Genomic DNA, 27,139 nt, shown 5'->3' on the forward strand with positions numbered 1-27,139 from the left:
TCCACTCACCTCAGCCTCCCAAAGGCGCGGGATTACAGGCTGAACCACCGAGCCCGGTTATTATTCTTTAATCATCTCTAATAATACTTAATTATCAGATGAAGGATCTGAGATTCATAGAAAGAACTCACATTGTTTCAGTTTCTTTTACATTTTTTAAAATTTTCCTTCTGTGTGTATGTCTGTACTTGCCTGTGTGTGTGTGTTATCCATTACAGGAACATCATGTGCAGTAGAGTGGAACATGACTATTTGTGACAGGCAGAAGACAAAATAATTGGTGTGGCTGAGTTAGGGAATAGAAGAGTAGAAAACCAGGGGGGAAAGAGCCTGAATACTACCTCTAGGAGTCAGTGGCTCTGAAGGGATGTGAGTGAGCTATTGAGAGGCAATGGACTGCAAATCTTTGTTGTACCCCCATTTCCCACATCCCAACACAAAACAGGTGTTGGCAAATTCTTTTTTTGCAGCAAAGGTAAGTTAGTAAATATCTTAAGTATTGTGGGCCACACAACGTCTGTGGCATCTACTCATCTCTGCTGTAGCAGTAATAAAGCAGCTATACACCCTATTTATATATTTTAATGAGTGTGGTTATATTCTAAAAACAAAAACCAGGTAAATAAAAAAATTTATAAAAACAATCAGCTGCCTAGATTTGGTCTGTGGACTTAGTTTACAGGTCCCTGCTCTAAAAGTTAGAGTATGAATAATGTATTTAAATTGCTTCAACCCTTTGTTTCATATGAGATTTAGACCGCTTGAAAATTATACCATTTCTTCGAAGACCTACATTTTTTTTTTTTTCCTGAGTCAGAGTCTTACTCTGTCACTCAGGCTGGAGTGCAGTGGTGCAATCACAGCTCGCCTCAGCCTTGACCTTCTGGCCTCAGGAGATCCTTTCCACCTCAGCCTACCCGTGTAGCTGGGACTACAGGCATGCAAAACCATGCTTGCCTAATTTTATTTATTTATTTATTTTTGTAGAGAGAAGGTTTCACCCTGTTGCCAAGGTTGGTCTTGAACTCCTGGACTCAAACATTCCTCTCTTCTCAACCTCCCAATATACAAGGATTACAGGAATGTGCTGCTGCACCTGGTCATGACCCACACTCTTAACAGCATAAATTCTCTAGAATTTTTTGAAATATTAAATCAGCTTCTTACTTCAAATTCTCTCCCCTGATTTTCTTGTTCTTCTAACCTATATGCCCCACTGTCTTTCCTCCTTTACTTTACAATCTAGTGTCCCTAGATGTTTCTACTCTATTGCCAGAGCTACCAATTCCTTTGTCCATTTATCATCCAGACACACCTGCTTTGCTAACCTCTGCAAATAAAAGAAACTAACCCATTATATCTCTGCACCTGGTGCCCTTGCACCTAGTACTTCGAGTAAATTATGAACTATTGCATAAGCAAGCTTGTAGTTTTCAAATTCACAGTTTTCATTTCACAGGATATCTTAAACAACTTGCTATTCATTTTATTTGACCTTTAAAGGTTGATGCCTTTCAGATCCTACTCCACTTTGACATCAAATCTTTGTTCTTTGTTCCATATTTCCCATCATAATATAACTTCTTCACTTCTAAGCAAGGGACCTTGCTCTTTAGCTTAGAAAGTAATCTCAAAACTTCTTGTTCCCAGTTTCACTTTTATTTACTTCTCAAAAGAATTTTTCCCCCAAGGCAACTCTCTCATTATTTCTTATTGTTTTCTGTGACTCTTTCCTCCTCCTTTCTCTCTACTGATACTTCTTCAGATTAACAAATTATCCAAGAAGAAAGAAATATCTTCATTAGTCCTAAGCCTCCCCACCAAGAGCTACTACCTTCTTTTTTCTTTAAAAATCTGAAAAAAGACTTTTATACTTTTTGCCTTCTTTTAATTTCTAAACCCATTGAAGACTGATTGCAATCAGTACTGTTTTTATAAATGTTTTAACGGTGAGCTGACCACTTAAATGTAAATGCATATTAATCAACTTTCTTGATCGTTGTATGTATCTTCCATTGTTGAATTTCCCCCTATTTTTAACTTTCTCTTCTTTTGTAGTATTACCTGGTCTCCTGACTCTTTGCTGTTTTTTTAGTCTCCTGTTATTTTCTTCACTTGCCTGTTAATAAAATATTTGAACTTTCTCAGGATTTTACTCCTGAGTTAACATATTATCCAACTATTCATATATTATTCCATCCATTGCTGTGGTTATTCAATTAGGTCTAGCCTTGGACTTTACATGCAAATGGTTAAGAAATATCTGATGAATGAGCAGATGATTAAATGATGATAGTATCTGGTGATATGTAATAATGTATTACGTTCATAGAATTGTATACAACTACATGCCAGATTTACCACTTATGTTGTCCTCCCTACTTTTCTTTTTTGTCATATTCCCTCAAAACTATCTGTTTTCTCCTGTCTTTAAAATTCATAATAGTTATTTTGCAAGCATGTTTTCAATGTAGAGTCCGGAGTCTCTCCACATTTGTCTTACTGCATATTCTTGGAAGCAAAACAATGACACACTTTTTAAAAAATGATTTACTACTATTATATGAGAGAAGGAAAATTTTGAAAACATAGAAATTTACTCATTTAATTTTTGTTAGTCAAATCAATATTTTTCTCTTCTTATACTATAGACATCAAGGTATAATCATTAGATATGTGTGTAAATTTGGCAGGCCTACTTATGTAAATATAGTGATTTCTAGGAGTCAGGTATTTAAAATTTAAGAATATGTTCACATACACATCACCATCAACTTGTACAAATAAGTAAAAGTTTTCAAAAGTTTTATTTAAAATGTACAATGATTAAACATATTCTCTATTAAAATGGAGTAATAATAAGACTATATGCTTGTAGAAATGTAGAGACATGGATAAAAAAATAATGCCCACTCAATAGATACTCTACTAAAATGACTTGATGTGTGCTACTCCTAACAATGAAAAAAAGATTTGTGCATCTTTTTATTGCTAGTATAATCAACATATTGCATGCATTGCTTTTATTATATATAAATTATTTGGTATTACAAAAACTGTCTGATATTGTATATTTTCCATATATTTGTGATTATCATAATCTACATAATTACTATTAATCATGTCTACATTTAAAATGTATAATATCATATATTATAATGCAATAACATTAAAATAGTGTATGAAACACATCTAACTTTAATATTTTTCTTTATTTACAAAATATACTAGAAAACATTCATTAAAAATTTCTATATTACTGAAAACCTCTATGACACTTATTTTAATGTATTACTTAAGTATTTTAAAAGTAACTTCAGGTCAGACTTGGTGGCTGAGCCTGTAATTCCAGCACTTTGGGAGGCTGAGGCAAGTGGATTTGCCTGAGCCTGAGGGTTCGAGACTAGCCCGGACGACTTGATGAGACCTCGTTTCTACAGTAAATCAAAAAAAAAATTAGCTCGGCATAGTGATGTGTGCCTGTAGTTCTGGCTATTTGGAAGACTGAGGTGGAAGGAAAGCGCGAGTGGGGTGGCCGTGAGCATGCCACTAGACTCCAGCCTGGGCAACAGAGTGAGACTTCAACTCACACACACACAAAAAGTAACTTCAGAAATTTATTTCTATGAAGAGAGTTAATTATTGGGTTCAGCTATTTGCTATAATCCACAAGACAAATGTTTTTTTTAAAAATTTAGATTTTACTTATCGTCAAAATAATGACATAATTAATCATTATGACAAGACTATTATTTAAAACATCAAAATGTTAAAGCACTCTTTTAAAAATCATCTCTTAGATATAAGCATATTTTTCATATTTGTGATATTCTGTTGCCACCAAGATTTCATTTTATCTTTTTCCAAACTATAAAATATGTTATACCTTTTAGCATAAATTTTCAACATGGTCACTAAAATAAACAAAAAACAAAATACAAGTGAAAGGCACCTTGAAGCGTAAGTTGTTTGGACAGCTTTGGTGTAATATCAATTCCATTCTTCAGCCAGCCAAGCTGAGGGTTTGGTATGCCCTCTGCGTGGCACCTAAGACTTGCAGTTACCCCAGGCTCTCTAGCCTGACTTTCTGGATATACCCGGATGACTGGAGGAACTAAAAGAAGAAATGAAAAAGATAGTGAATTAGTGATTCATATCCACCATTTGCTTTTCCAAAACAAATTAAAATTGCAATATGGGAAATTACAAATTATGTAAAAATGATGTAACATATTTCTACAGGTCTTAGTTTCCAAATACCATTAACTACTGAAATGTACGAGTGTTACTTAGATGAAGGATATTCTGGGACTGTGCCAGGGAAATCATATGATGAGCCTGAGATATCTTGTTTCAGAAATTAAAGACCTCAGAGAATGATGAGACATACCAAAAGGATACAGAAACCAGTTCAAAGAGGCTCCAATTGGCCAAATATGAAACAATCTGAGTACTAAAATAATTAGCAATTATAAAGGAGTATAAGGAACTAAAAAAACATAATGAATTTATAATGAAAGATAAAGGAAATATTTTATTTACCATAGAATGATAGGAAACTAAGATAATTCCACCCATAATAGTATCCAAAAAATAAATATTTAGAAATAACTTTCATCAAAGAGATACAAGACTTTCACACTGAACACTAAGAAACATTATTTTTAAAATTTTAAAGAAATTCTAAATAAAAATTTATTTTTTGTTCCTAAATTGAAAAGAATGGTAAGATAGTAAGAATTGGTAACAATTATTGTTAAATGGCAAGACTCCCAAACTGATTTACAGATACAATAAGATTTTTATCAAAATTCTGTATTTTTTAAATTTTAGAAATGAAGGAGCTGAGTCTCAGATTCACATGGAATTACAAGAGACTCCAAATAGCCAAAAAATAATGAAAAAGAACCAACCTGGAGGATTTATACCTGCTGATTTCAAAACATGCAACGAAGCTACAATTATCAAAGCAGTGCAAGACTGACACAATGATAGAATAAAGTTGACAGTACAGAAATAAACATAGATTTATGGTCATTTTTCACAGGGATGCCAAAAACTATATTTTCTAAGAAGTTTGGGACAATTGGATAACCATATGCAAGAAAATAAGCTTGTATTCCAACCATTCACCGTACACAATAAAACCTTTAGGAAAAAACTTAAGGAAAATCTTTCTGACCTTGTATTTAACAATGACCCCCCTCCAAAAACACAAGTAATATAACAGCAACAGAATTAATAACTTACATTTCATCAAAATTAAATTTTTGGCACATCAGAGAACAGTATCAAAAAAATATAAACAGAACTCATAGTATAGGAAAAATATATTTGTAAATTATATCTGATTCATAATATATGTTACAAATCAGCAACTTAAAAGCAAACAACTTAATTAACATTTGGGACAAAAAACTTGAATAGCCAATTCTCCACAGAAAACATGAGAAAGTCGATGTCAAGAATAAAAAAAAAAAGTTGAAAAAAAGAATGCAAATCAAAACTACTATGTGATACCACTTGTCTACTTTAAAACAAACAAACAAAAAAACCCCAAAAATGACATGTGATGTTAAGGTTGTAGGAAACAGGAACTCTTGCACATTGTTCATGGAAACTTAAATAATACAGAAATGCTATAAAAAGAAAGAAAGCACTAAATACAACTCTACAACACAGTTATTGAAGGTGTTATTATGAATGTAAGAAGTCTAACATAAAAGGCCACATATTATGAGCCCATTTATACGAAATGCCTAATCCATCCAGATAGAGAGCAGATTAGTGGTTTTTAGGGACTGAGGAGAGGAGAAATGAGGAGTGACTGCTGAATGGATATGAAGTTTATTTGGGAGGTGAGGAAAGAGCTCTAGGGTTAGATAGCGCACAACATTGTGTATCTTAATAAAAAAAAGATGAAGAAAGATCGAAGAAAAATTCTAAATTAAAAAAGACTAAAGATTCATGATAACTAAATGCAATGTATAAATCAACTGGGTTCTGGACTAGGAAAGATAAACTAAAAAGCATATTACTGAGAAAATTTACAAAATTTAAATGAGGTCTGTACATTAATTAGATAATGAGATTCTGTTAATGGTATATTTCCTGATTTGGCAATTACATTTTTATTAGCTAAAATAATTTTCTTTACAAAGATACTCATCGAATTAACTAGCAATAAAAAGAAAAGAAAAATTATCTAAAACTTATTCTCAAATACACACACACACACACACACACACACACACACACACACACACACGCACACACACACACACACACATAACATTATTGATATGCCTCTTTTTGTTTTTTGAGTTGTGGGTCTCACTCTGTCACCCAGATAAGGTGATAAGGTTTGACCACAGTCTCGACCTCCTGGGCTCAGGTGATCCTTCTGTCTCAGTCTCCAAAGTAGCTGGGACTATGGGACCACAAGCGTGCACCACCATGCTTGGATAATTTTTGTTTTTTTCTTGCTAGAGATGAGATCTTGCTATGGTGCCTAGGTTAGTCTCTAACTTGTGAGTTCTAGCAATTCTCCCACCTTTGTCTCTCAAAGTGCTGAGATTACAGGCATGAGTCACTGCATTTCAAAAATGAGATGATTTCAACAAAGTATGAGATATAACTAAAAAGAGAATCAATAGTTAAAATTGAGATTTGGGTGAGTTGAGGATGTTTGGCTTCCAGTAATGCTGAAAACTTGATTCTGATTGACTCTGATCAATTATCTTTCTGATTAGAAATTAAAATCTTGGAAAGGTTTACAAAAAACTTTTTTAGTAAAAGGAACACTCATCCATTGTTGGTGGAATTGCAAACTCATTCAACTTCTATGGAAAACAGTATGGAGATTTCATGAAGAACTAAAAATTGAATTATCATTTTACCTAGCAATCCAACTACTAAGAATCCGCCCAAAGGAAAATAAATCAATATGTAAAAAAGATACTTGTATTCGTATGTTCACTGCAACACTATTCACAATAGCAAAATCATGAATCAACCTAAGTGCCCACCAACAACTGATACGATAACGAAAACATGATATAGCTACACTATGGAATACTATGTAGCTATTAAAAAGAATGAAATTGTGTCCTTTGCAGCAACAGGAATGGACCTAGAAATCACAAGTTTATGTGAATTGACTCAGAAACAGAAAACCAAACGCCGCATGTTCTCACTCATATGTGGGAGCTAAATGTTCACAAAGTGGAAAATAATAGATACTGGGGACACTAAGAAGGGTGGAGGTAAGGAAGGGGTCTCAGATACTACCTACTAGGTACAACGATCACCATTTGAGGAGTGGGCTACCTGAGACCATATCTTTACCAATATACAATATGTCCATGGAACAAACGTCATGTGTACCCTAAACATCATATGTACCCCCTGAATTTAAAAAAAGAAAGCATAAGTAATCCAGAAATAAAATGTGGAATTGCAGAGTAAGTGAAAACAAATTAAAACAACTGTGAATTGAAAGAATAATATAAAATTCTAGAAATTGAAATTATTCCTATGTTTAGAGAGTTGATATTCAAACATAAAAAAATCAATAAAGTTGGGAAGGTATAAAACTTGATGCTGCAGCTAAAAATAGAAGTTTCAGAATTTTTAAAAAGACAATTATGAAATCAATCTTTGTATTTAACTCCACATTTGATAAAATTGAAGTAGAAAATAGCTTATAGGAAGCCAAGTCATAAAAAAATTATATCTTCAGTAAAGCATGGAGGTACAAAAATATAGAAACTATAAATGAAAGAGTGAGTGACTACAGGATAGGATAAGAATATATTATATGTATTTAACTGGAGTCAAAGAAGGGTACACAATTTGAAAAGATAACTATTGGGATACTTTCAGATGTGTGGAAGACATACTCAGTTATCTATCACAGAAACAAAGAACTGAGTACCACATGTACTCACTCATAAGTGGACCCTAAACATATAATACTACAAAAAAGGGATTGGTAGTAAGCAGGACACTGTCAGGGGAGGGAGGAGGGACACATAACATCAATAAGAGTATCTGATTCCAAGCCAGGCGAAATGAGGATCAATGGGGGACCCAAACTTCACCTCTACAGTGGCCACTTATGGACCTAATCCTGAACTGTACCAAACATCTTTAAAATAAAAATTAATTAATTAATTAATTAAAACATAAAAACAATATTGAATTAGTCTGACTTGTCAAACAAATCATATATATAAAAATTATTCTGTTTCATTGGGATTAGTCTTATAACACCCATTCAAACCCGGATACTTTAAAGTATCTAGCAGAGACAAATGTAAAACTTATCTAATTAGCAGGAAAAAAAGATATCAAACTAGTAATTCCAAAAATCAAAAAGTCCAAAGGATAAACTTTTTTAAAGGTAACATATCTACATTATAATGAAAGTACAGAACACTAAAGAAAAAGAGAAGAATCATAAAAAACAACCCCAGGAGGAAAAAAAGTGGCGCACAAAAAAAGTCATACTATGAGCTACATTCTTACTGAAATGGTAAAATAAAAAACAACTTCATGACAATATATAACTCAAAATAAAATAAGCATATTTATGAAACCCAAATTTCTAGAGAAACTACACAAAAAGTGATACATATTTTTTAAAGTGTTATTACATTTAAATAAATGCAGCCTATTATTAAAATTCTTTTTTTTAAATATATTTTTTATTTTAAAATTGTGGGGTATAGTTAAGGGTTGGGTATGCAAATAAGGGTCGTTCAGGTACCCTTGTTGATAAGGGGTATCCCCCCATCCCCAGACAGATATTGACTACCATTAATCCCACCAACCACCCTTACTCTCCCTGTCCCCCCTCCATAGATTCCCACCACTGTCGATCCTTTTCTTATATTATTACGATAGATGTTCAAGGTCCACTTATGAGTGAGCACATGTGATACTCAGATCTTTTTTTCTGTGAGAGATCACTCAGTATTATAGACTCTAGTTCCATCCAGGTTGCTACAAAATTCATGATTTTGTTCTCTTTTTTTGACTGTGTAGTATTCCATCATGTATATGTACCACGTTTTTTTATCCAGTCCTCTTTTGATGGACGGCATGGTTGGTTCCAGGTTCTTGCTATTGTGAACACTGCTGCGATAAAAATATGTGTGCAGGTATCTTTTTTATGGAGTGATTTGAGTTCTTCAGGGTATATTCCCAGTAGGGAGATTGCGGGGTCATATGGGAGGTCAATATTTAGAGCTTTTAGATATTGCCACACTGCTTTCCACAGAAGTTGCACTAGATTACACTCCCACCAACAGTGTAGAAATGTTCCCTTTTCACCACATCCTCTCCAGCATCTGTTATTTTTTGAGTTATTGATAATGGCCATTCTGACTGGAGTTAGGTGGTATCTCAGTGTAGTTTTAATTTGCATCTCTTTGATGATTAGTGAGGTTGAACATTTCTTCATGTGTCTGTTGGCCGCTCGTATGTCTTCTTTTGACAAGTGTCTGTTCATATCTTTTGCCCACTTTGTAATGGAGTTGTTTGTTTTTTTTTCTTTTCAGCACATTTGAGTTCCTTGTAGATCCAAAATGCTAGGCCTTTGTCAGACACGGAGTTGACAAATACTTTTTCCCAGTCTGTGGGCTGTCTTCCTACTCTCTTGATGGTTTCTTTGGCTTTGCAGAAGCTTGTCAGTTTAATGAGGTCCCACTTGTCTATCTTATCTCTTATGGCCTGTGTGTTTTGGGTTTTGTTCAGGAATTGGATGCCAGTTCCAATTTCCATAAGGGTGTGTCCTGCATTTTCTAAGGTTCTTATGGTTTGAGGTTTTACATTTAGGTCTCTGATCCATTTAGAGTTGATTTTTGTGTGTAGGGATAGATAGGGGTCTTGCTTGAATCTTCTGCATGTGGTCAGCCAGGTTTCCCAGCACCATTTACTGAATAGGTTCTCCTCTCCCCAGTGGTAGGTGGTGGAGGCTTTGTCGAAGATGAGTTGGTTGAGAAATTGAGGTTTTGCTTCTGGAATCTCAATTCTATTCCATTGGTTTATATGCCTGTTCCTGTACCAATACCAAGCTGTTTTGATTATTGTAGCTTTATAGTAAAGTTTGAAGTCTGGTAATGTGATACCACCTGCTTTGTTTTTTTTGCTGAGGATTGTTCTGGCTATTCTTGGTTGTTTGTGTTTCCATGAGTTCCTGTATTATTTTTTCTAGCTCTGAGAAGAATGTTGCTGGTAATTTGATGGGTATTACATTAACTCTGTAGATGGCCTTAGGTAAGATGGTCATCTTCACAATGTTGATTTTTCCAGTTCATGAGCATGGGATATTTTTCCACTTGTTTGTGTCATCTTTGCTTTCTTTGAGCAGTGTAGGCTTTATCCCAAGGACACAAGGCTGGTTCAACATTCGCAAGACAATAAATATAATCAAATACGTCAACAGATGTCAGAACAAAAACCACATGATTATATCATTAAATGAAGAAAGAGCTTTTGATAAAATCCAGCACCCCTTCTAGATAAAAACCCTCGAACATCTAGGCATACATGAACATACTTCAAAATATTAAAAGCCATCTATGAGAAACCTACAGCTAGCATACTCCTAAACAGACAAAAATTGGAACCACTTCCCCTGAAAAAGTGGAACAAGACAAGGATGCCCACTGTCTCCCCTCCTGTTCAATATAGTATTGGAAATCCTGGCTAGAGCAATCAGAAAAGGGAAGGCAATCAGGGGTATCCAAATAGGAAAAGAGGAAGTCAAGTTATCTCTCTTTGCAGACGACATGACCGTTTACCTTGAAAACCCAAGAGAATCTCTCAAAAGACTCCTTGCACTTATAAAGGACTTTGACAAAGTCTCAGAGTATAAAATAAACATGCAAAAGACAATTGTATTTCTTTTCATCAATAACAAACAAACAGAAACCCTAATAAAAAGTACAATCCCATTCACAATAGCCACAAAAAAAAAAATGAAATACCTTGGCATCTTTTTAACCAGGGACGCAAGAGACCTTCACAATGAAAACTATTAAAATTCTTAAACCAAAAAAAGCTTTAGCATTTTTTCCAAAATAAAAAATAATTATACCTATGTTTGCATAAACTCTTTGCAAGCTCTTCTAGAGAATAAAACAAGGATGAAGGCATGGTTTGTTTGGTAATATTAAAACATCTCTCTATCCATTTTTGTAACGTGGCTATCTTCAAAATGTAAAGACTAAATCTTACCTTACATGTTAGCTGGATTCAATGACTCATTGTGAATGAACAGAAAGTGAAGGCGCAAAGTGACAGTGCAATATATCCAACATTAGGTCATAAAAAGCACCACAGCATTCTTCTTGCTCTCTCACTCTTGTATAAGTCAGCTGCCATGTCATAAAAGTTCTCAATCAGTCTAATGGATAAGCTTACATGTCAAAGGACAGAAAGAGGACCCATGACAACAATCAGCAAGGAACAAAATCCTCCTGCCAAAACCCATGTGAATGTGTTATCTTGGAAGAAGACACACCAGTCCCTGTCAAGCTTTCAGACAAGTATGCTTCTGACCAATATGTGTACAAACTTCAACCTCAGAAAAGACTTCATGCCAGGATCACCAAACTAAGTTGCTCTCAAATTATTTGATTATCTCATTTCTTTACTTATTATCTATATCTCTATCCATATTTTCTATTATTATATTATAATAAATTAAATTTGTCCTTTTTTAAGCCACTAGGTTTTTAGGTAATTTATTATGTAGCATGGATAACAAATATAACTTCCAACTTTTTTCATGAGAACAATATAAGCTTAACAACAAAATCTGACAAAGGCATTTTAAGAAAGAACAATTAGTGTGGTAAATCTCACTCATAAAAATAAATGAAAAGGTCCCAAACAATATAATCAAACCAAATCCATCAGATATTAAAATGGTAATATATCATGATATATTTGGCTTATTATAGACATTCAAAAATCACTGAATATAATTCACCACATAAACAATTTCTTGAACATCCAGCGTAATACTATAAGAAAATGAGTGACAGTGGTGGGAAACTATGGGGGGGGAGGGAGATGGGATTAATAGTAGTAAATATCTGTCTGGGGAACGGGGAGACACCTCTTATCAACAAGGGTGCCTGAATGAAGCATATTTGTATACCTAACCCTTAACTGTACCCCACAATATCATAATAAAAAATATTGATTATAAAAAAAGAGAAAAATTATATGATCTCAATAGTTACAGAAAAATCATTTTCTTTTAGTAAACAAAAAAGAGAAAAAAACTCTTCTTATCATGATAAAGCATATTCTAAGCATTTGTAGATGGCATGATTGAATTAAATACAAAATATGAATGGTGTGAATAAGTGAATTTGTTAAATTTGCATGATATGTTTGTATATTTGTAAAAATTAGTACCAAATATTTGCATTTTAAGTAATGCTATTTAATAAAGCAATACATATACTAAATATCTATAAGTATATCTAAGAAATGATGCTCAAAATCTTTGCAAAAAATTCAAAACTATTATTAATAAAAAATACAATAAGAACTAAATCAATAGAGTGTAACCATGTTAATATGCCTTAGTTATTATTTTCTCTAGTTATCATTTCATGAATTTCAACCATCAGATGTTCTTTTTTCTTTTTTTTTTTTTTTTTGAGTTGGAGTCTCACTCTGTCACCCACACTGGAGTGCAGTGGCCGCTCCCGGCCACCGCAGCCTCGACCTGCTGGGCTCCGGCGATGCTTCCGCCTCAGCCTTCCAAGTAGCCGGAATTACAGGCATGTGCTACCACGCCCGGCTGATTTTTTTTTTTTTTTTATTGTAGAGATAAGGTCTCTCTACCCAGGTGGGTCTTGAACCCGCGGGCTCAGGCAATCCACTCACCTCAGCCTCCCAAAGGCACGGGATTACAGGCTGAGCCACTGAGCCCGGCTTCTTTTTTCATTTGTATTCACATTTCTCAAAATCTATTAAACCAATCATTGGAGAAGCCATTAAAATATTGTGCCCCTTACTGAAATGCTGCCTTTTATTTATTTTATCAAATGATCATATATTTACTGCTCAATATCTGTGATAAATTCTAAAATGATAGGTTGACACAGATGAATAAGACATGGCTTGTATTCTCAAAGTATGTGCTGTTCAATAATGAAAACCAAGAAATAAATAATTGTAACAAAACCCTTTATGTCTAGTTATAGAGTTGAAAAGGTATGATGGGTAAAATGAAAGAAGCTATCAGCACAGAGTGCTCTAAGGGAAAATGTTTAAGCTAGATTTCCATGTGTTTTTGAATTATAGCAGGCAGACTAGTGAATGTGGTTGTGGGGGAAGCATTTATAGGAGAGGCACAATGCTGAATATGTAAAATTATTTCAATCAGTGTATTCTTCTTGAACTTGGGTTGTGTCATAAATAGTTAGATATAGGTCACATACAATTGTGCTGACAGGCAGTTATTCAATTTGCCACCAACATGCTATGAAAGCAATCCTACATCTGTTCAATAAACATATATGTATTGATTATCTACTAATGCAAGGCATTCCAAGAACACTACAAATGTCATTATAATATACTAAGCATTGTGGAAAATGGTCCAGAAATTGTAAAGTGATGGACAATTAGTTGTATAATGTTCAAACAATTTTATGCAAGTTAGATTTTTGAGGCTATATGATAATTTGAGTATATTAGGGCAAATGGTTTAGACATTTTAACTTCAATATCTAAAAGCATAAAAACATACTATTTTTAAGAAAACTATTATACTATCTCTAATGTAAACATTAAATCTCTTGATACTGAAAGCAAATCATTTTAGATAGCTGAATTTTCTAAATTTCAGAAGGTGGTCCCTTTATATATTTAATATTTAAGGTGCATAAACATTTTCCCTTAGAGCACTCCGTGCTGATAGCTTCTTTCCGTGCTGATAGTTTTGTTTTCATAAAACATTTTCTCAAGTGAGTTTTGAACCTAAGATTTTGAAAATTCTAGGCTAATGGAAACACTTGTATTTTTTGTCTTTCAATGACGTTTAGATGGAAAAAAATGAGGAGTTTCAATCTTCGGTTGGCTACTAAATAGTTACGTGATCTTAAGCCCATTTTTAACCTTTTTGAGTCTCTGTTTTATTATATATGAAACAAATATTGTATCATAGTTTAAGGTTTGAAAATCAAATCTTATTACAAAAGTGAAAAAGCTTTGTATGTTCTAAGACTATATATTGTGAAGCAACATATGATATGATATATGTATGCATACTTATACTTCGTGAGGGAAGAGGTTTGTCTTATTTAATCACTGAACTCCCTTACATAGCAAGTGGCCACAGCGCCAACACCATGGAGAAGAGGTCCACAGGATGTGTGTCACAAGCTTATCACCCTTATTCCTTTTTCACAGTCACACTTTAGCATTTGTTATTTAGAATGATGATGAGAGCACGTGTAACCTACACTTGCCTTAATGAAAGTATGACTTGGTAAATAAGGAAAATATCTCTAATTCTCAGTCAAACAGGTATCTACAAGAGATAACTTATCAAATAACAATAGACATAAAAATTTTCTTCACCCCAGACTATCCTGCTCTTTGGTTCATGCATATATTTTGAACTGATATTCTTTTTTTTTTTTTTTTTCAGTCCTCAAAGTGTCAGTCAAGAAAATGTAAGCTCAGCAGCCAATGCAATACTCTCTTTGGTGATTCAAATCCAGACAAATTAACTTTTCCACTCTAGTTTTTTAGTGCCTGGAGGATATATTATATATATTTAAATCTGATTAACTATTGAGTGTCAGTCTTCCAGCTTTATTGAAACTATTAAAGCAATGTAAACTAAAAGACCAGTTGAAGTCACCAGTATACCCTATGGCATTACTTGACCTTAGGTCCCGTTCTTGGCTATACTCTATAGACATTAATTAGGCCTACATCATGTACACAGAGACTAAAGAGGTTGAAGGGATACTCACAAAGGCCCAATAACTCTTTCAGTACACAGCTGAGACTTATGTATTGTCTTTAATCTTCTTAGGAACAGAAAAGTAATAAACTTTTAAAGCTCTAAGCACCAGAAGAAATCTGCTGTACCCTTTCTTCCTCTCCTAAATATGATTCAAAAGAAGAACAACAAACAAGAACATGCACAACAATAGGGAATCATATCCAAGTTCTGATTTTTCTTCCCTGATGACTACTTAAATACAGTTTGTTTTGAAATACTAAATATACTTTCAAAAATGGTTCTTCTAATATTTCTCCACCTACTTTCCTGGTGACATAAAGCATATGTTTTAACTCTCCTGATATACCTAGAGCAAAGTAGTTTTGTAGCATTCTATTTTCTTTGAGGTTAAAGCAAATAACGTTTGAAAGAGGCATGTTAATATGCTTATAACAAACTCACATCATCATAAGATGTGGAGTTAAAAAAGACTCTTTAAAATATTCAGACCTAATTTCTAATCTCGTAACAACTAGGAGTTAAGAGATACACTTTTTTTAAAGGCAAGACATATAGAGAACCAGAATGTATAGCAACTCTCAATATTTAATAGAGAAGGTTTATCTTACCACAGTATTTTTTAGCCAAAGAAAGAATCAGTGGTTTTTGCAACATTCTTTGGAGAAGTAAAAAATTGAAACAAGCTAAAAATGTTTCAGAATTGGTGTGAAAGGAAGCACGTCGATCACCTCAATGAGAACAATAGTTTTTGCATCATTCGTATTAGAAAATATAGATATTTTCAAGGTCACCTGTACTGTACTGTACTGTCACTGATACTCCCCAAAGGAAAACTTTTAAAATGAAATGTTCAGCCAGGCTCGGTGGCTCAGCCTGTAATCCCGCATCTTTGGGAGGCTGAGGTAAGTGGATTGCCTGAGTCCGCAGGTTCAAGACCCGCCTGGGCAGCGAGACCTCATCTCTACAATAAATCAAAAAATCAGCCGGGCGTGGAAGCGCATGCCTGTAATTCCAGCTACTCGGAAGGCTGAGGCGGAAGAATCGCTGGAGACCAGCAGGCGAGGCTGCGGTGGCCGGGAGCAGCCACTGCACTCCAGTCTGGGCGACCGAGTGAGACTCCAACTCAAAAAAAATTAAAAAATAAAAAAAATAAATAAATAAAATGTTCCATTTCTCCCCCATATTCCTAGCTCCTTCAACTATATTGATGTACTTCTGAAGAGACAGAAAGAAAATCAGTGAATAATAATTGTCATATGAAACTTTAATTCTCAAATAGATAATATACATTTTGGAAAAAAAAATACCCTTATGTTAGATGTGTTTCCCTTGGTTTATTGGTGTTAACTGATGATCTGAAAAGTATCTCTTAACTCACATAGAATTGAAGGGTAAGTGATTGGCATAACAACTATTTAACCTCAGTGACAAGCTGCACATTTAAAAGTAGGTTACTTTTCCCAGGATACATATTATGAAATATAAATGAGGATTGATGGCAGACTGAATTAAAAAGTCAATATTCCTCCAGAGAACATTTCAAACCATTTGTTACAGTCATTTTCTGTTAGGAAGTGCACTTTATGAACTCATCTTTTTCTTTCCATTGGCAATGCATGAAAAAAGAAACTGATGAAGACCACCAAACGGTTTTGACATTGGATTTAGAATCCAATTTGCATGGACTACCATGACAAGTTTTAAAAAGACTCCTAATATTTTATGTAAAAGTGATATTTAAAGGTAAGCTTTTATATACTGAATATTTCCTAATGAAATTTGATATCTTGCTAAAGATAACTCAGGAAATGCCTTCAACTAAAATAGTTTAAACTGATTGAGTTATTTGATATAATACCATCAAGTAATATGAAATAATATGAATATTAAATAATACAATATTGTTTGCATATTCATACTCAAACATGCAAAATAGTTGGGATGATATATTACAATTATTCTATAGAATATAATCAAATAAGCTTCTATTACTTAAAATGGAATGGGTACAAAAGGATGAAAATATATGTTTCTCTAATAAAATTTCAGCAAAGTTTTTCTGTTGCTTTAAGATAACAATGTATAGATAGTCACTTAGCAGTTTCTGGATGCAGTGTATAGTGCTGGTGACTCTCAGGGAGTGCTGAGTTCAAGTTGAAATGTAGCATTGAAAAAAAAAAATGCATTCCTTGCTTCAATTGTCTCCTTTGGTCCTGATCATAATTGTTTTCATAAACGTACCTACTAATATCAACTACTTTGCATCCACATAAAAATTATAAATTAGACTTTTAGCAGTAATAAATAAGGCACATTAGAAACCCTGGAAAATTGTATTTTAAAGAGTAAAAATCCAAATAAATTAGTACTCTGGTAGTTTTTTGGAATGGTATTAATAATTTATCTCAAATATATGTAACATTTCAAGGAAACTGACCTACTTTTTTCTATTCCTGTTAAAAAACTGATGATTATGTAAATAAATTAAACAAACAAAAATTTATTCATAGTTCATAAGGTGTAAATAATCAGATCCTATATATGAATGACCAATTACTCTAAGAATACATCAGACTCATACATTTTAACAAGTTATAGAAATTTAGAAAAGAAAATAAGATTCCATGATGTAAGAAAATATAGAAATTTAAAAAGTGGAAAAACTAAAGAAAATATAGTATAATTTGCTATATTTACTTAGGTTTCTCTTTCTGGAAACTTTTTTTTCTGGAATCCTTGTAAACATTGATTAACCCAGAATTATAATGTATTTTATAATGATAATTGGCATAAAACTGTAAAGGTAGATATATTTCTCAAAGGCCGGTAACTACTTTATTGTATTAGAATAAACCAGTGCTCCTCTCTATATTAGGAAATATCTAATAGAATCAGTTTAATGTAATAATTCTTCTAATCTAATCTAAGCAAGAATCTAATAAGAAAAAACAAAGACCTCTATGGGTTTAACGCTGCTTTTTTCCCACCCTTCTACTGTCATACTGTTATCTTTCTTTAGAAGTTGCTGTATTTTTGCCAGAAAGTATGAAAATACCATAACCTGGCTCTTTTGGATGCCTGATTTTAGTCAAGAGGCAGAGATCACTGACCCAATACGGTGACTTCATTCTACCTGAAAACAAAAATGAATTTAAGGTGAATAATCAGGTCACTGATGAGTAAACAGCTAAGCACGGGCTATTTTTTTTCCTTTTCTTGATGCCATTATCTTGTATTCTTTTGAAGAATTCTATCATGGCTCTTCCACAAATTATTCACACAGCTGCAACATTTAGAAAAGGTTCTAGGGAAGCTTGAGGGTAAGAATATAAATGTCTCTGAAGTAGTGCTGACTCACAGTGGCAGCTGGGTTGTTCTGTTTGCATTATGACTTCCTTTGTCATTAAAGCAACTTTCCTATGAAAAATTACAGACTGGGTTTAATAAATATTTTAAATGTTACTGAGCTTGTCCAATGCCTTTTGTCTTTGACATTATTAAAGCCATCAATTTCTCTTTAACTTTGTCCCAAAGCAGTCTTTTTATATTCATGACTTTCACACTGCCTCTTGTCAATATTACAAAACTCTCTGATCATATTATTGCAGTCTCCATGAAAGTGTAGAGGATACAACAACTGTTGGAGGCAAAATATAAATTAGGAGCAACATTCTTATGGTCGTAAACTTTGGTGAGATTTTTTATTGTCTTTCTTTTTATCCTGCGGTATTGTAAAAAAATCACCACTTTTTAACTTATGTTGAAAGAGACAGTTCATTCCAGTTTAATTAACTTAGATGTATTCTATTAACCCTTAAAGTTAGGGCCTTTTAAATTTCAATTTCAAAGTCTCAAAAGCCACCGTGTTTAGAAATGCTATCTGAAGCACATGAGAAAACATAATAAAAGCATCCAAGATAATACTACATTATATATTGTTTTTTTAACCTATGAAAGGAAACAAGAAACAAAATTATAGCTTGACACATGGTTAATGCTGTTTTTTAATAGACTTTATTTAATTAGGCTTAATATATACCTAATTTAAATAATTTCTCAGGAGATCTCAAATTAATTATTTCAGGCAGGGACTATGTAGGAAATATGTACAATAACACCTTCCTTACCAGAAAATTTTAATGTATCTCTCACATTTACTCCTGTGTAAAATATCCAATTTCTGAGTCTTAATTTTCCCATTTATAAAATTGAAACCCTTCCTAGGACTACATGGATTAAAGAAAACCATCTATGGTAAATTCCCAGCCCATTGCTAGGCACAATTCAGCAGGAAAATGTTAGGTGTCTCACACATTTTGCTTTTCTGAGATTATGAAGATTTTTTGTTTGTTTGTTTTACCAGTTATATACAGAATATCTGAGACTTAATAAGAGAAATGGAAAATGTGTTTAATTTCACTTGTCAATACAAACTAATCAGCAGAAATGAACTTCTTGGTGATCTGAAGTGGAACTGCCAAAGCCCATGCAGGAGTTCAATAGAAGAGAAAACTGTAATTGACCAGCAGTATCTTTCAGGACTACAGAGAGGGAAGTGGAAACACGACATTTTCAAAACTGGTTTAATGTTCCAGATGTTAATATAAACCCATCTAAACACAATATATGAACAGATTTATTTAAAGTTATCTCTAAAAAATTATAAACAGATCAAATATATCTTCTCAGCTCTTTTTCACTCATATTTGTACCTTACTGGTAAGTGTATACGCAAATTTTGTGACTGGAAAGTAATAAAAACAATTGTATTAGGGCTTAAAAAGATAAAACTTTTATCTTTCTATATTATATTAAATGTAGGGCAAAATATATATAATTCTGGATTTTTTTTATAACTTTTCTTACAGCTTGTTCTCTAGCAAGACTTACATTCTACCACCATTTGTATAAAAAAATTGAAAAACTTTAACGAGTGATCCTAAACAAATAAAAGACCTTGCATCAGCCAGATAATTAAGGAGGCTGATTTTTTTATTATTATCATTACAGCCTGTTATTGGCTATCTATGTGATTTGGGGAGACTCATTCCAAAATATCAATGCCTGTTTATTCATTTGTGAAATGACTATTATGATGAAATAATGCAGTGGCACTTTAAAAAATAAAATACTATGCAAATAGAGAGAAATGAATTCACGCCAATATTGTTGGTACAGATTTAATGAAGATCTTTTCAATATAGCAGGTAAAAAATTTCAAATATTAAATAAATATAAAGAATTTTTATTGAAAAATAATGTATTTAAAAAGTAAAAAAAGTTTGAAGTGTTAATTTTACCTATACAAACACGTGGTTAACTAGTTTACAATTCCATGTCAGAAATATATATTTTTTATTACAAGTTGAGTTCATTTTAGCTACACAAAGTAATTTAATAAAAAATTCCCCAAATTACAATAATTTATATAAATGAATATACTGATATTTGTAAATATAATTTTGTAATGTCAGAATTTTTAATATTGCTACTATAAATGCAGTCAACTTGTACTTGCAATAAATTCCTTGTAAATACAATAAGTTATATTATAAATGCAATCGACTTGTACTTGGAAATAGTCATGTACTACTAAGTCATAGTATTTAATATATGCATACTTATGTGGATAATTTGAAAAGACATTTTTGAATAAAGCAGCAGTACCCTTATTTGAGCAAATATCATTTCATTTATAGTTTAACCAACAAATTTCAAAATAAATCTTTAAATTACAAAACTACAAATAAAAGAGCAGCCTTAAAAACTGTGTATAAATCGCCAGGAACAGTGGCTCACGCCCGTAATCCCAGCACTTTGGGAGGCAGAGGCAAGAGAATTGCCTGAGTCCCAGGGTTTGAGGTCAGCCTGGGCAACTTGGCAAGTCCTCATCTCTACAACCAAAAAAAAAAAAAAAAAAAAATTAGCTGGGCGTGGCGGCCAGCTCCTGAAGTTCCAGTTACTCGGAAGGCTGAAACAGAAGGATCACCTGAACCCAGCAGGCTGAGGCTATGATGGCCATGAGCATGCCACTGCACTCCAGCCTGGGCAACAGAGTGAGACTCCTACTAAAAAAAAAAAAAAAAAAAAGAAAAGTATAAATCATACAGCTTAAAACTTGCTAAAAAAAACCTCTACATTGTTTTCAAAATTTATTATGTATTTTTTCTCATTATTGTTAATTATCCTAGGATTTTTATTTTAAGTTTTCATATCTATAAGAAAATGTCATGTCAAGCATACCAAATTTGTTAGTTCTAAATAGAAGAGAGTTATGCAATCATTTTTACACTTGGTGAAATGAATACTTTTTAGAATATTCTCTAACTTAATAGATATTAACACATCCATTTTCTTAGTCAAAAACTATTATTTTTATCTTAGAAGCATGAGGCAAAAAATCAATATCTAGCCTTGTTTCACTTGAAATCATGGGCAAAATGAAACCAGACCAACTGGAGCTTGAGGTACATGTTCAACGTAGACAGCAACGCATTCTTGGAGACTTCCTAAACTGTGAGTCTAGTTTCTTCAAACACAAAATCAGAATAATAATAATAATAATCTCAAAACATTAAAAAAAGACAGATTATGTATGCAGAGAAGTCACTAAAACAATGCTGAAAAATAGCAATTATTCATGTTAGCAATTATTTTTTCTTTTAAATATTTCTATGCTAGTTCTTAATGTACTGCATATTTATTATTAAAACATATCATATGGTGTACATAAATTATTGTATTTCTTCATCACAGTTTTTGTAATAATCAGTTTTAATCCTTCAATATGTAAATACATTTATATTGGCTAAAGTTCTATTTATGCTAACCCATTAAAGAAACTAGAGAAAAACATTTTTCCATATTAAATAATACATGAAGAACCTATAAGAACCATACATAATTAGTATATGCCCAACAAACAGAATGCAATTTCATCAAACAAAATATAAAACTCAAATATGCCTTGATAAACCTGTACAAATAGGAGGATCTTAATATATGTTTTAAAAAGGAATGTAACAAATAAACTGATGACTTATAACTCAGTGAGTATGTTTGAGATATACTATGGATAGACAGATGGATGCCTGATGGCTCTTTCCTTATCTATTTTTAAAATCATATTTAGACTAGAGTACCCCAGCTAGAGTGGGGTTTTTTCTTTCCAGTGTTATAGTTGATGCTGAAATGAGTTTGATAAAATTCATCTAACATTCTTAAAAATTTAAATAACATACAAAGGGAATCAGGCTATATTATACACTTTGTGTAGTATTAAACTGCTGCCATTGCATAACATCAAAACAAGAAAAAATAGGGCTATCATCTAAGATCTGTTTTCACTAATTATTCAAAATTGCTTTGAAGTTTAAAAATATAAATATTGGGCAACCCCTTTGGGCTCCCTCCCACTGTGGGAGCTTTTCTGTCCTCTCAATAAATCCTGCCTTAAAAAAAATATATATATATAAATATAAATGTTATACAATAGACAATTTTAAAAATATTTATTTGCAGATGGTATGATGGCCTACCTCTGGAACCCAGGGGACCAGACCTACAAGTATTTCAACTAAAAGAAAATTAGGGGCCGGGTTCAGTGGCTCAGCCTGTAATCCCGCGCCTTTGGGAGGCTGAGGTGAGTGGATTGCCTGAGCCCGCGGGTTCGAGACCCGCCTGGGCAGGCGAGACCTCATCTCTACAATAAATCAGAAAAAAAATTAGCCAGGTGTGGTAGCACGGGCCTGTAATTCCGGCTGCGGTGACCGGGAGCAGCCACTGCACTCCAGTCTGGGCGACAAGAGTGAGACTCCAACTCAAAAAAATAAAAATAAAAAGAAAGAAAGAAAGAAAAGAAAAGAAAATTAGGGCTCATGAGCATTAACTATGAACAGATATAAAACATATTTTCCATTGAAAACAAAAAACAAAATGTTAAAGAAAAAAATCAGCAGGAAAGGTCCAGATTATAATATTATTGTATGTTTGTTTGTTTGAGTCTCACTTTGCCACCCAGGCTGGAGAGCAGTGTCAGGATCGCAGCTGCATAGCAGTTAACTTTTTAATATTGTTACTACTTTTTTGTAAAGATGAAGTCTTGCTAAGTCGCCTAGGCTGGTCTAGAACTCCTAGGTTCAAACAATCCTGCTTCAGTCTCCCAAAGTGCTGGGATTACAGGCATGAACCACCACACCCAACTCAAATTCTAATTTAAGAAAGAAAGAATAAAAACCACATCATTTTATTTAAATATTTAGAAAATAAGTAAATGAATCAGACTGTGTCTTTAGTTTGGCAGATATCATGTGTTAAACAATTGCTCAGCTACTTAAATGATAAGTTTAATGTAGCTTAAATCAGGATTCCTAAAGGGCTTTTCTTCTTTTCCCTTTTTCTTTTTTCTTTCCTTCCTTCCCCCTTCTTCTCTTTCTCATTTTTTCTCTTTTGCTCTCACCCGTTTTTCTTTTGATCAAAGACTAGATGCCAGAAAAGTACTAAAAATATTCGATAAAATGAACACTACTCTGAGTGCATTTGTGTGAGGATTATTAAAACTTAGTTCAAAGCTATATTAACCAAAGAATATAATATAGACTCACAGAGCAGACAGAATTGATACCAGAAACAGATGCAATTTGAATGTTTGGGAAATCATTTCATATGTGAACACATATAGTATATATGCATGTAATGCAGGAAATAAAAATAAACACATAATATATGGAATAAACACATATAAAGATTATTAAAATATTATATACATGGTATGATGAAGAGAGATATCAAAATATAAGTAAGATAATATTTTATTCTTGGGTGATAGCTAAGAAATTGTCAATTATACTGTAAGAAAGTTGTTTTTTTACAGTGTACACAAAAATTTTAAATATATAACGAAAATGAGTCATAACCAAGATAATCTAATTTTAAATATAATTATGTTAAAAAGTAAAATAAATTATATAATAGGAGTTTATTATTTAGGAATGTATTCCTGTAACTGTGGATGTGAGGTTATTTCCTTAGTAAGACAAGAAATCTAATAGTGATAAAAGAAGTATTTCACAGATACCATTAAATAAAATTATTCTGCATTGCAATTATTCAACAGAAAAGATTACATAAAATATGCAAAATATATGGAATAAAGGTTCATTTTACATTTCTCTACTTCAATAAGTATGATGACATAGTAATAAAAAAAGTGGACAAAGACAACTAAAGAAATTAATCAAAATGGTTAGTACATAAAAATGTACTCATGCAAGTGGCAATCAGTTAATTTTTTAATGAACCATTTTTCAAAATTAAAAAGATTAATAAAAGCCATTTCAGATGAATTTCTGGAAAATTGGACTCTTGCATATATTTGCTAATATTAGCAGAGGGAATTGCTACAAAATTTAGGCATAATTATAGAGTATTATATATCCAATTTGAAATGCCCGTGTTTTTTATTGTGGTAATTTCTTTTTGATTAAGCTAATCTAAAGAAACAAAAGCACTAGCATGAAAGTGCAAGAAGGATTATGTATACAATTGTGAATAGCAGTAAACTGTAAAGTCTGAATAATCAATATTAAAATTATCATACACCTATACTATAAAATATTATTCATCAATTAAAAACAACGGTCTAAGTTACATATATTTCCCTAAACTATGCAAGGTACTCAGGAAAAAAAAACCTGAGAGCAACTTATGGAGAATAAACCCCTATTTGAAAAAATAGTGTGCATATATGTTGTGTATGTTCATATAAGTTGTATAGAAGTAACCCTTAAAGTACCATAATGTGTCACTTACCCACAGAAATATTTTCTGAGAAATATGTCATTGGGCAATTTTGTCATTATGTGAACATTCTTGAGTTACACACTCCCATATGGTCTAGCCTACTACACACCTAGGCTAGGTGGCATAGCCTATAGCTCCCGGGCTACAAACCTGTACATCATGTTACTGTATTGAATACTGTAGGCAAATGGAAGATAATGGCATTTGTGTATCTAAACACAGAAAAAGCACAGTAAATCATGGTATTATCTTCTTATGAAACCACTGTCATGTACTTGCTCTACTGTAGCCTAAAATATTATGCAGGGCATGACTATTCACCACTATTGATTCCGTTTATTTTCCATCTATAAATATAGATGGAAAAAGATCATTCTATTACCAATATTTTTAATAACTTATTTTAGCTTCTGTGGTAAATATCACAGTTGAATTTTTTAACCCAATGTTTTAATTAATGAGGAAATTCCACTTACATATATAAATTGTAATAAATGCATTTGCTTTAATTTTGTATATTATTTTTAGGTATAATGTATGACAAAGTGCTGCTGTTCCCTCCTTTTACTTTCTTTTCTTTATTATAATTCACCGATAAAAGTCCTTTTATTATTTCCCCTTCTCTTGTGCTTTTGTGAAATTGCTATCTTTAACTGTGATATGGAAAACTTTATTTTTCAAATTATATTCGGAAATTAACAGCTACTCTCAGCTCAGAATTGGGATGATCTCTCCCAAAATAGAATATTAGAATGTCTTAGCTTCCTCACTTCTTTCTGATCCTAACATATAAGACCTAGAAAATGTGAAAACAAAACAGCAAAAACTCTGACTCAGTCACATGATTTGAACCTGGGAATCCTTCTATTTCCCTTGCTGACCTAGGGATCAAAACTTAGAGGTCTGCAAGTGCTCCGAGGTCTGTATGTGATTATAAAGGAGAAGCAGTCATATAGACTTGAGCCACGGTCTTATTGTCTCTCTTTATAAGAACCAATTCAGGTATGGAGGTTTCTATTTTTCTTTTGTTGGTGTAAATATGTTATCCTTCTATCAGAAAAATTATCAACTTAAGTCTCATACCCCATACAAAAATAAATTCAAAATGAATTGCAAATGTAAATATAAAATGTAAAACTATAAAACTTTTAAGAGAATAGTGAGGACAAATTTTTCAGTATCTAGGACTCAGTAAAACAGTTCTTAGACTGATAAAAGTCCTATTCATAAAAGAAAAAATTGATAAATTGGACTTCACCAACATTAAAAATTTATGCTCTGTAAAAGACTCTGTAAAGTGGATCAAAAGACAAGTTACAGAGTAGGAGAAAATATTTATATACCACATACAACAAAAGACTAACATCTAGAATACATAAATAACTCAAAATTCAAAAGTAAAGAAGCAAGTAATTCAATTAGAAAACGTCCAAAAGACATAAAAGAACATTTTACTGTAGAAGATACTCAGATGGCAAATAATTTGTACATGAAAATAAATTTAGCTTCATTAGCTATTAGATAAACGCAAAATATTGTAAAAGTAAGACGTTAGTATACCTCTATCAGAATGCTTAAAATAAAAAGCAGTGGTTCACACCTGTAATCCCAGCACTTTGGGAAGCTGAGATGGGAGGATTACTTGAGCCCAGGAATTCAAGACCAACCTAGGCAACAGCGAGACCTTGTCTCTACAAAAACATTTTAAAAATTAGTTGGGTGTGGTGGCATGCACCTGTAGTCTCACCTATTTGGGAGGCTGAGGTGAGAGAATTGCCTGAGCCCAGGAGGTCAAGGCTGCGGGGAGCCATGATTGTGCCACTGCACTCCAGCCTGGGTGACAGAGGGAGATCCTGACTCAATAAATAAAGAAATACATAAATGAATAAAGTGCATTGTTAATGCTGGCAAGGATTCAGAGAAACAGAATTACTCATATATTGATAGTGATAGTGAAAAATGGTAGAGGTATTCTGTTAGTTTTTAAAAACAAACCAACAAAAACCTACACCACTTAGAAATTAAACTCTGAGCGTTTGTCCAAGAAATGAAAATTCATGTTCACCCAAAAGCCTGTGCATGAAAGTTTTTTGCAATTTGATTTATAATAGACGACAATCAGCCCAGACATCCTTCAACAGGCAGGCGGTGAAACAAAATACTGGTATACTACTCAGCAATAACAAGTATGGACTATTGATACATCCAACAATATATATATGGATCTCCAGATAACTGTGCTGAGTAAAAATGTTTGTAAAATCTATCCCAAAAGGATGTACACCATGTGATTCAATATGTATACTATTCTTGAAGTTACACATTACAGAA

The 27,139-nt window shown here is 32.8% G+C and overlaps 1 protein-coding gene across 2 annotated transcripts in view; it reads right to left on the reverse strand.

Annotated features, from left to right (window-relative positions):
- The window catches only part of FSTL5 (follistatin like 5), a 600,815-nt gene that overhangs the window by 170,587 nt on the left and 403,089 nt on the right, over positions 1-27,139 (reverse strand). For both annotated transcript variants that reach the window (XM_021717056.1, XM_021717055.1), the window contains exon 6: positions 3,953-4,114. In XM_021717056.1, the coding sequence (XP_021572731.1) occupies positions 3,953-4,114 (162 nt within the window). The remainder of the gene's footprint in view (positions 1-3,952; positions 4,115-27,139) is intronic.

This window comes from Carlito syrichta, unplaced genomic scaffold (assembly GCF_000164805.1).
Source record: "Carlito syrichta isolate Samal-C Ts95f unplaced genomic scaffold, Tarsius_syrichta-2.0.1 Scaffold309202, whole genome shotgun sequence".
In the NCBI taxonomy this organism is placed as follows: domain Eukaryota; kingdom Metazoa; phylum Chordata; class Mammalia; order Primates; family Tarsiidae; genus Carlito; species Carlito syrichta.